Genomic DNA, 10,016 nt, shown 5'->3' with positions numbered 1-10,016 from the left:
CACTTTTTCGGACTTTAAAATTACGAAGCGGAATTCTTTTGTCCTGCAGTATTTAGCGATTTAGATAGAAGATACCTATACATCATTATATTAACTGTGGTTTACTCCATAGACAACGAAATGTAATTTTTATGGATAAAAATAGTAAAATTATTTTAATCACAACTTCGGTGGGCGTACCTTTCGAACGACCACCAATTTATGAAAATGGAAAATGATTTATTTATAGAAAAGATTTTTAATCTATAGCTACGTAATATAATCAAACTATATGATCCAAGAAGACGGAAGAGGATGTCTATCGCGGGTGATAAAGCGTAGGATTCCTTCTCATTACATTTAATTCAACTCTGTAACAAGACGATTCAAAGTTCCTTTTATGAGCCTACTTGAATAAATAATATTATGATACTGATTTTTTTATTTACGAAGTTTTCAATCATTGCTCGCTCTAAATAAAATGAAAAGCATTTAATAATTTAATTGCAATATGTTTTTGGCAAATTTTGTATCACTTTTGTATTCATTACATAAGCGACAATAGGTTATTTTTTGCATAATTCAACAAAGAATGTCGGAAAATTAATTTGGTTGTGGTTTCCCAGCAATTTTTAATGTCACATGTAGGGCCTGAAACCTCAGCTCAGACGCAAAGCTCAAATTAATTTTCATAAATAGATTTTAAACACCCGGGGATTAAGTAAAATGTTGTAATACTCGTATATATTGAGGTAAATAAAGTAATTAAGTAGGCTTTGGGAGCTAATTTTATGATATATACTTAATGTACCTACATTCAGAACTCTGCTGCAGCTGCAGTGTTGATTGTTTATGATGTTTTTTATCTTGCAGAGATAGGGGAGGCCGGGGCTGGAAGTTCCCGGGGCACGTTGTTCCGACAGTAATAACTTTGTAAAGAAAAAAGATAGCAATACACCTGAAGTTCATTGTTTAAGCGTCAGGTGACGCGCCGCTTTGGCGGCCATCTTAGTTGCTCCAACGGCGGTGGACGAGTGGCTGGGTGTACCGCGCTCTTAGAACACCACGTTAGTAAATTTTTTGGTATTTAAACTTTTTGGTCTATATTTCTTTATTATAGACTGATTTATGTGCATCTTTCCTATTTTAAAGTGGCATTAATCAGGTATTTTATAGCTTGAATTTTTTTTCATTCGAATTTGATAATTTGCTAGCATGATAGTTTTAATACAAAAGTATAATTTGGGGTTACAAGTTCCCTTCCGAAGGGGCTAGTTGTTCCACGGAACAACTTACCCCAATCGATCCTTAAATTTTCTTACGGTATATTTTTAATTTTTTTTAGGATGGTAAGTAACTACAAACGGAAAACTGAAAGAGGGAAGACATCCGAAACTTACGCAATGCTGCAAATCTGTGATACAAGATGGAAGAAAAGTAAAAACGGTAGCCAGAGAACAGGAAATTTGCCACATGAAAGGGAAAAGCTCAAAAAAGGCTAAACGAAGAGTGTTACAAGAAAACGGTATTGCATATTGCGAATTGGTATTGCATAATTTGTTGTGATTCAAATTCAAATTCTCTGCCAAGATGACAATGGATAGAATGTAGTATGTGTAAAAATTGGGCACATGTTAAATGTATAAATGAAACTGATAATATATCTTAAGTGTGCCCCAATTGTGAGTCAGATGAAGAATTTAACGATCAATAAGAAGAAAAGTTGCCAAAGTTGATTACGACTGATTAAAACAAGACTGATTTGTCTTCATTGTAATTTGTTTTCACTTAATAAGAAACATTTCAAGAAGATAAATAATACATATGCAGAAGAAGATAGATAAATTACATTAGCAGTTTTGTTTTGTTATTTAATTATAATTGAACCCGCTGAGTTTCTTTCGCCAGTTCTTCTTAGGTCAGGGTATTTTCTTTTCCGAACCGGTGGTAGTGTTTCATTTGACCACCAATAAGAAAGTGTAATGCTTCTAATGAATAAATGAATAAAGTTATTAGAGTTTTGAAACTTTTGATAGATTTTTTAGTGTTATATTTTGATGAGATTTTTTAAGCTCTGTTACGGAAGTACCAATATTTTTTAGATATAAAAATATATTTATCTGGAATATACTTTCCAGTAAGATTTTTAAGCTAATAGATCTCAATTTTTGTTAACTAATACAACAAAATTTTAATTAAATGTAGCTAGTCTTTTATTTGTTGTTTTTTAAAGTTTATAATATTGCATAACAACTGAATAAATGTAACTGTAGAAATTATTCCTTTTATTAAAAGAAATCGTACAATGTCCTTATACTTTGTTTGTGTTATCCAAGTGGCACAATTTGCCCCACGCATGGAACAACTTACCCCAAAAGTGGGGTTGAATGTTCCCTTCCGAAATTTGGAAAAAATGTGCCTGTACAAAAAAATGTATAGAGAAACTAGCAGAAATGTCTTAACCATTACATAGACCGATTAAAACTTTTAAATAAAATCAAATATAAAAATTAAAATATTATCATTTTCATCACAAAATTTCATGTTATTTGAAAATCGGAACTTTGAGCCCCGGCCGCCCCTACTCGACCTTTAAGTGATTATAATAGTTTTAGAATTTTAGAGAATTTTAAGAAGCCAGTGACTTTGTTTCACTCTCTAAAATTAATTCTTTGTTAATTTTTTTTTTACAATTTAGGAAATATCAATGTAGAATTCTCATTATTGGTCTGGATATCTACGACTGGAGCTCTTTATAATAAGACCATAACTATTTTTTATGTAGGTACAGCATTGTCATCTATGATACAAGTCCAAAAGATACTCTTTTTACTTTTATCTTCAGTCCTTAGTCATATCTTACGTGCTACTTCATATTTTTATTAAATTATTTGGCTAATTATACTTCTTACTCTAATTCTTTTTGTTTTTTTTTTTATATCTATATTTGATATATAAAGGTTAACTTCTCAGCTTTTTTGCTTTCGTTACCCGAAATACTACGACCAGAAAAGACAACGTGAGTAAAACCGTCAACTAACAAATTTTGGTCATATGTGCATACTCTTTTCATTTAACAATTAAGTATTCAACAATTAAAACTGTTTGGCACTTCAGACATTCCTGTATATTCCGATGAGTTACCAGATTCAGATTCCAAGAATAGGAATAAACATAAACAAAACATGCGACTTTCTAATAGAACAACTACCTTGTGCTCTACTAACAGTTCTTTATTCACATATTTATTAATAATACAACATTCTTCCTAAGTACCATAATATCTTCTTAGACGTTCAAATTGCCATTTTTTCGAAATTCCATAAACATCTTAATTTATTCAAGCTCCCGAGCATTTATATCTCGTCAATTTGATGTCAAATTTTGACTATACAGTAGAGTTGCTGAGGATTCCTCTTCCGCTTCCTCATAATGCGAAAGTTCCGCAATATTTTGGGTTCCTCAACCGATATCGCATCCTCATAAATAAAAATTAAAAATCCTCTTCCGCTATCGCTTCCTCAAAATTTAAGAGCTATTTATGAGGAATCTGGAGTTGTAGTAGACACATCCTGCCCCACAGCCAGCGCTTCCACGTTTACTCGTGTTACATGTTTTCTTCTCCTCCATCTAGTATGCCCAGCGAACGACGTTTTAGCAATGCTGGATTAGTATATGATGAGCTAAGAAACCGATTGTCAAGGAAAACAGCGTCCAAATTATTTTTTATAAAAAATAAACCTCCCTATACTTAATTTTGATTATTTATTAGCAATCAATTCCTTTATTTTGATTAATAAAATATTCCACTTAAGTAATTAAAGAATAAAGAAATAAAGACTGCATTCTTATTATACACTATACATCATTTGAATTCCTAAAATAAATTAATTAACATAAGAATTAACAACATTAAATATATATATACAAATATTAACAAAAACTAGTTACTGTATAAATCTTGACCGCGTGGAATGGTGGCAAGAATGCTTGCAGCATTTCATATACCTATTAAAATAAATTGTATTATTCATTCATCTTTGTTGAGTGCTTGTGTTACTCCTTCATAACTGCTGGACTGATTTTGATGATTCTTTATTCTGTGTTTTGAGAATAGTTTAATTTTTTTTAGTGTGTGTATGTCATGTACAGACAGGACAACGGTGTTTCGGTTGGGTCTGCTAGTATTTATTATTTCCTATCTTCCTAATCCCCTCTCTCTGCCGCTTCCTCATCCGCATCCTCTTTCTCGAAAAATATCCTCATCCTCATTCGCATCCTTTAAATTTTAGTCTTAGACAAATCCTCTTCCTCATAATCACTTCCTCAACATCCCTACGTATACAGTATACACCAATTTCAGTCTGTGTACTCAGTTTCGTGCATTTGAAGTATACAAAGAAATCGAGAATTACATGGAAATTAAAGAAGGAAAGTTAGACATCCACTTCAAAACGACCTTTTTCAAATTATTATAAAACCAGATTAATTAATGCTTAGGTCTAAATTAGAATCCTCATCCGACAGTTCCACTAATCTTGTAGTTCAGGGAACCTTTACTTGATACATTTGGTACTGGCCTTTTCAAATAAAGACCCATATTATAAGAAAATTATTCAACTGTTTATGATTCCCATACCCTTATTATACAGGGACCATAAACAATAGATGACCATGCTAAGAGAAAAATATTGTTATTACCTACTTATATAATTTAAATAATGAGACTAGCTTATTTTGTTTCTTTCTTGGTTTATGGTATAGTTGGTTTATGATGTAGAAAATTAAGTTCTCCAAACATACATAATATGGGAAATTAAAAGATACTAATATACTAATACGAGTAATAAAATAGGTATCTCGTGACATTTCCAACCATGTAAGCTTTGCTTAATTATGTATTAATAAAAACCTAAAACACCATCAAAATATAATATCTTATAATATCATTACTTTGAAGAGATGTCACAAATATAATTATTACACTTAATTATATTATGTGTAATGTTCTATACAAGTCAACTATTTTTTAAAATATACACTTAATAAAAAAGCATAAGTATTTTTAATTTAGTATTTATTTTAAATGTTCATAAATATTGTAAAATATTACAAACATTTACATAGAGTAACTAACATACACTGTTTTATAGAGAGTAATACCATAATATTCAAAATAATGACCATGCGGTGACTATTATCATTATAATTTATCTTAACAAAATATAATCCTTCGGTAAATATACATTTGCAAATTAAACATAAAAAAACTGATTAAATGATCAAATAAACAAAAAATTACTGTATAGTTATGTCCAGACAGTCCAGAATTTTTCAATAGATTTGCAAAAAACTATATAAAAGTTTCCAACTTATTCGCTAACAGTTTTAGCAGCTTGTTGGCTTCAGACATTTAAGGTTGCTTGCTATCTCTTCCTTTCGCCTTTTTGTGTTTTACGTTTATCTTTTTTTTCTTCTTTCAGTGCTTTTTGTTTCTCTCTGAAATTAAAAAAAAATAATGTTTATTATACTATAATACCAAAAATATTTTTTACACAAATCAAGCAATATTTATATTGCTAGTATTCTTAGTGACTAATTTATTTAATTTTCACATAAACCAAATTGAAAATATATAGGTACATATATATTTTTATTAAGAGATTTTTATTTCAATAATATTATTTATGGATCATCTTAGTATAATGGTCATTGACATATATTGAAAGTGATAGTGTAAATTTTAATTACACACACAGAAACTAATCAAGTATAACTGTGTAAAGGATGTGGCAAAAAAAAAATTCAGAAGTGTTCAGTTATCTTCCACATTTGAATTATTATATATTAAAAAATAGATATAATATAAAAAGCATCTGTTATCAATGATGCACGAAACTTACCTGTCTTCTTTATCTTTTTCTTTTTTACGTTGAGCTTCAAGTCGGGCATTCTCTCTTCGTTCACGAGCAGCAGCAGCAACATCTAATGCATTTGTATTTCTAACTAAGTCTTGGCGATCGCTTTCGTCTTCATGTTCTTGATCTTGCTGAAAAATTTAGGTTTAAATTTAGTCTTATATTAAACATACGACGAAAGAATAACGAAAAAAAAATCAATTTAGCTACCTCATTATCAGACAGCTGACTATACTGAGATAATATAGCTTCACGTATTCTCTTCTCCTCTTCTGTATATTCACGACGAGCAGTAGTTGCTAAGGACTGAGATTCCAATAACTTGGCTAACTGAATGTCAACGTCTGCTGCACATTTTGGATTTTCTTCTTTAGGTTTATACAACTCCCACTTATCTAATATTTCATTAACGTGTTCTGATATGTCTTTGTCCTAAAAGGAATTAAATTTTTTCTCTTAGAAATTTGTAATAAAACGCATTGGAAAAAATATTCTAACCATTACGTTAAATTACTTACAACAATCTCAGATAGTATGCCTTCTAAAGCGTCTTTTTTTTCATCTAAAGTTTCTTCACTTTCTAAAATACCTGATATATATGATCCAAATACCCCTTCATCAGTTTTTAATGATCTTAGTTTATCGCTTAACCATGGGCCAAATTCGCCTTCGGCAGTCGCCATGTTGACATTATGACTATTTCAAGTAATCAATTATCAATATTCTCCTTCTTTTCTTTGACACTTTTTGTCAGATTCTATAGATAATATAATCATTCACTATGAGTCACAATAGAATTTAGATGTTTTTCAATAATCATTTGTTTACTGATAGGAGTAAAAAAATAAAGCCGGAAACAAGTATAAAATGGGCTTAAAAGTTTATTATCTTGATTATTTAATACGGGATATTTATGATTTTTTTTATTTTTACTTGGTGGAGCTCTATATTTCGACATTATATACGAATGCCTTGTTCACGAAAATGAAAAAAAAACGTGGAAAATATGTCGTAATAAATAACTTTAATAATAAAAGTAACCATGTTAATTTTAAAATCTTATATTATTTAGTTACTGAACAAAAACTACAAACGTGTTTTTTTCTAATAATGACTTTTAGGTAGTATAGTGTGTGCCCAACTTTTTTATTAACTCTATGAAATTTACTTTGTCTTTTCTCAAAAATGACAAGTTACCACTTAAATTGTCTCGTCATGATATAGTCTGTGGTGATCGAAGTTGTCTTGTTTCGGTGTAGCAATTACTAAGCATATTCTATTTGTTAACATTTTCACAAGAACAATTAACAATGTCTGCTAGATACGATAGAGCTATTACAGTTTTTTCACCGGACGGTCATTTGCTACAAGTAGAATATGCACAAGAAGCTGTCCGAAAGGGATCAACTGCGGTATGTACCTCTGTGAAGTTAAAACTTAAAACTTGGTTTTACTTTCTTTGAAGCATAACTATTTATTTTAGGTCGGTGTAAGAGGAAAGGATGTCGTTGTGTTAGGTGTTGAAAAAAAATCTGTGGCTAAACTTCAAGAAGAACGAACTGTACGAAAGATATGTCTACTCGACGATCATGTTGTTATGGCATTTGCCGGCTTAACTGCAGACGCACGTATTCTCATTAATCGCGCACAAATTGAGTGTCAGTCTCATAAGCTAACAGTAGAAGATCCTGTTACACTTGAATATATTACAAGGTATATTGCTGGACTCAAGCAAAAGTACACTCAAAGTAATGGACGCCGACCATTTGGTATATCATGTCTGATTGGAGGATTTGACTATGATGGTCTTCCACATCTATTTCAAACTGAACCATCTGGAATATACTATGAATGGAAAGCAAATGCTACTGGTAGATCTGCTAAAACTGTCCGTGAATTTTTAGAAAAAAACTATACTGCCGATGAGGTAGCTACTGAAAATGGTGCAGTAAAGGTAAATAGTTATTTTTTTAGAACACTCCTTATGTACATATTATTCTTAATATGTAATTTGATATATATAAATTAATTATGATGTTTTTTTTATAGCTCGCTATTCGTGCCCTCCTTGAAGTAGTTCAATCTGGGCAGAAAAACTTAGAAATTGCTGTAATGAGACGAAATCAACCAATGCAAATGCTAGATATGGATACTATAAATTCATATGTCTCTGTTATTGAAAAGGAAAAAGAAGAAGAAGCTGAAAAGAAGAAACAGAAGAAATAATGTTTTTTAAATAACTACTTTAATACATTGCAAAAATTTTACATGAATTTTTAATTTCATAAAATACAAATAACTTAAGAATTTAATAAATCAATAGTTTGAGAAATTTGAGAGTAGAGTTCCCTAAAATTAGATAAACCTTCTTGGTTGGAACCTTTATTATCTATTATATCATATAACATTTGGTCCCATTCACCATGATAATGATTTATGTCATTATCTTTCTGCAAAAAAAGAAAACAAATTTGCTATAGAAAATAACATTGTTAGTAAGAAGAGAAAGAGAAAAAATTACCTCAGCCATTGCGCCATCATCAATTTGATTATTTACTGAGGGCAAGACACAGTTTAATGAATTGCATTCATTAGATGCGTCACTGTTTTTAACATGTTGATCAATTTCACTGGTAATATTAAACTCTGCTAATAATTCAACATCAGATTTCTTTTCAGTAGGTTCATCAAGATCTGGCATACTAAGAAATTGAGTTGAAAAGTTTTCATTGTTTGGTTGGCATGTGTCCATATTACTGGAAAAATCCAGAAGACCATCTTGCGACAAGTCCCTATCCAACAAAAAATTTGTGTAAAACTTATTCTAATTTTTTGAATAACAAAAGAGCTCAATAACTTACCCATAGTTTGTAGTATTTGAGTTTTCATTCATACTTTGAACAGTGTCTGTATAGGATTAAATAAGAAATTGGTAAAGAATATAAGGAAAGGAATTTGGGAGTGATAAAGTTATATTAAGGATAGGAAATAGGAAATGACCTGATTTAGTGAATTCTTTTTGTTGTTCCATATTAACATTGTCTGTTATAAGCCAATCAAGTTCAATATTTTCTTCCTCTTCACAATAATCATCCGTTGAATCTGAAAATACTTCAACTGTTACTGATTGGATAATTGTTTAGGTCATGGTTATCTTACAATAACCAATAACAACTTACCAACATATTGTGAGTTACAATCTTTTGATGAATTCAAAACTAGCAAATCTTGTGCTGCTTTCTTCAATGCTAAACGCAAAGCGCGACGTGCCTTTTGTAAAGGAGATATGTAAATAATTTGATCAGAATTCTCTAAACTCTGAAAAAGGTTGTTAATTAAATTAATTTATAAAAACTGAAATAAAGAAAAGTGAAAAATGCTGAACCTTTGGCTTAAAACCTCTTTTCATAGTTAATGCTTTTCTAGTTATCTTGTTAAGCAATTCGGGTCTACCATACTGAAAGTTATCGTGGATAAATTCGTGCATGTAAGGATTGCTGGAATTACACAGAGGATCTTGAAGATGAGATGTAACTTTGCGAAAGCCATATAAATTTAATTGTCTTATAAAACTGGAGATGTTAGTTGTTTTGAAGATAGAATGGTCGCATTTTAAATAATGCTGGAGAACTCGATAGTTTAATAAAATTGTACGACCTGTACCACCCCATAATATTGCATCAGTATGCAAATTGAGCAAATACCACAGTTTTTGTGGGAAACGCATTTGTAATATAGCATTTGTAGCTTCCTGCATTTTTACAAATTAGTTATGCAGCTTAAATTACTCAAAAAAATAATTAAACACAACTTTTTCTTTGCTACTGTTAAAATTCGCGCCGAATATTATTTTGTATGCGCCATATTATTTTTTTTATATTATCTAAAGATTGGTACCTATTTCTTTAGGTAATGTCGAAATATTAATATTACTACTACAAAAAATAGTTATTATTGCACAAAGTATTCATTATTTTATAAAGCTACCGTAAACGACCTAAAAATCAAAAAGCTGTCTAAACTATCGTAAACGCTGAAAAGGTGAAGACAAGGCTTAGTAACTATTTTTTAACAAAGTTCTTATAGTTTTTTATATAATATTTCACTAAACACATAAAA

General features: G+C 30.4%; 3 protein-coding genes across 3 annotated transcripts; 1 reads left to right on the top strand and 2 right to left on the bottom strand.

The window, feature by feature from the left end:
* Positions 1-5,039: 5,039 nt before the first annotated feature.
* LOC124531049 (coiled-coil domain-containing protein 43) lies at positions 5,040-6,677 on the bottom strand. The gene is made up of 4 exons (XM_047105471.1): positions 6,416-6,677; positions 6,108-6,329; positions 5,883-6,028; positions 5,040-5,478 (listed from the first exon to the last, which is right to left on the bottom strand). Exons 1-4 carry the CDS (start codon positions 6,578-6,580, stop codon positions 5,406-5,408), a joined length of 606 nt encoding a protein of 201 aa, XP_046961427.1. The 5' UTR covers positions 6,581-6,677; the 3' UTR covers positions 5,040-5,405.
* Positions 6,678-7,077: 400 nt separating this feature from the next.
* Positions 7,078-8,164, top strand: LOC124531226 (proteasome subunit alpha type-7-1-like). Its single transcript, XM_047105724.1, has 3 exons — positions 7,078-7,309; positions 7,381-7,851; positions 7,947-8,164. The coding sequence occupies exons 1-3, from the start codon at positions 7,208-7,210 to the stop codon at positions 8,121-8,123; spliced, it is 750 nt and encodes a 249-aa protein (XP_046961680.1). The 5' UTR covers positions 7,078-7,207; the 3' UTR covers positions 8,124-8,164.
* Positions 8,165-8,197: 33 nt separating this feature from the next.
* LOC124530967 lies at positions 8,198-9,755 on the bottom strand. Its single transcript, XM_047105341.1, has 5 exons — positions 9,283-9,755; positions 9,077-9,215; positions 8,821-8,999; positions 8,419-8,721; positions 8,198-8,347 (listed from the first exon to the last, which is right to left on the bottom strand). Exons 1-5 carry the CDS (start codon positions 9,652-9,654, stop codon positions 8,198-8,200), a joined length of 1,143 nt encoding a protein of 380 aa, XP_046961297.1. The 5' UTR covers positions 9,655-9,755.
* Positions 9,756-10,016: the final 261 nt, after the last annotated feature.

Source organism: Vanessa cardui, chromosome 7 (genome assembly GCF_905220365.1).
Source record: "Vanessa cardui chromosome 7, ilVanCard2.1, whole genome shotgun sequence".
Taxonomy (NCBI): domain Eukaryota; kingdom Metazoa; phylum Arthropoda; class Insecta; order Lepidoptera; family Nymphalidae; genus Vanessa; species Vanessa cardui.
The sequence above is the reverse complement of the archived record's forward strand: the minus strand, read 5'-3'. Positions and strand labels throughout refer to the sequence as shown.

What these genes read in the sequence shown, in the direction of transcription:
- LOC124531226 (XM_047105724.1), top strand. Translation starts at nt 7,208, where the DNA reads ATGTCTGCTAGATACGATAGAGCTATTACAGTTTTTTCACCGGACGGT. An exon ending in TCCGAAAGGGATCAACTGCG is followed by an intron (nt 7,310 to 7,380) that starts GTATGTACCTCT and finishes TATTTATTTTAG; the next exon opens with GTCGGTGTAAGAGGAAAGGA. An exon ending in CTGAAAATGGTGCAGTAAAG is followed by an intron (nt 7,852 to 7,946) that starts GTAAATAGTTAT and finishes TTTTTTTTATAG; the next exon opens with CTCGCTATTCGTGCCCTCCT.
- LOC124531049 (XM_047105471.1), bottom strand. Translation starts at nt 6,580, where the DNA reads ATGGCGACTGCCGAAGGCGAATTTGGCCCATGGTTAAGCGATAAACTA. An exon ending in GTCAGCTGTCTGATAATGAG is followed by an intron (nt 6,029 to 6,107) that starts GTAGCTAAATTG and finishes TAAATTTTTCAG; the next exon opens with CAAGATCAAGAACATGAAGA. An exon ending in GAAAAAGATAAAGAAGACAG is followed by an intron (nt 5,479 to 5,882) that starts GTAAGTTTCGTG and finishes TTTTAATTTCAG; the next exon opens with AGAGAAACAAAAAGCACTGA.
- LOC124530967 (XM_047105341.1), bottom strand. Translation starts at nt 9,654, where the DNA reads ATGCAGGAAGCTACAAATGCTATATTACAAATGCGTTTCCCACAAAAA. An exon ending in AAAGAGGTTTTAAGCCAAAG is followed by an intron (nt 9,216 to 9,282) that starts GTTCAGCATTTT and finishes AACCTTTTTCAG; the next exon opens with AGTTTAGAGAATTCTGATCA. An exon ending in ATGATGGCGCAATGGCTGAG is followed by an intron (nt 8,348 to 8,418) that starts GTAATTTTTTCT and finishes CTTTTTTTGCAG; the next exon opens with AAAGATAATGACATAAATCA.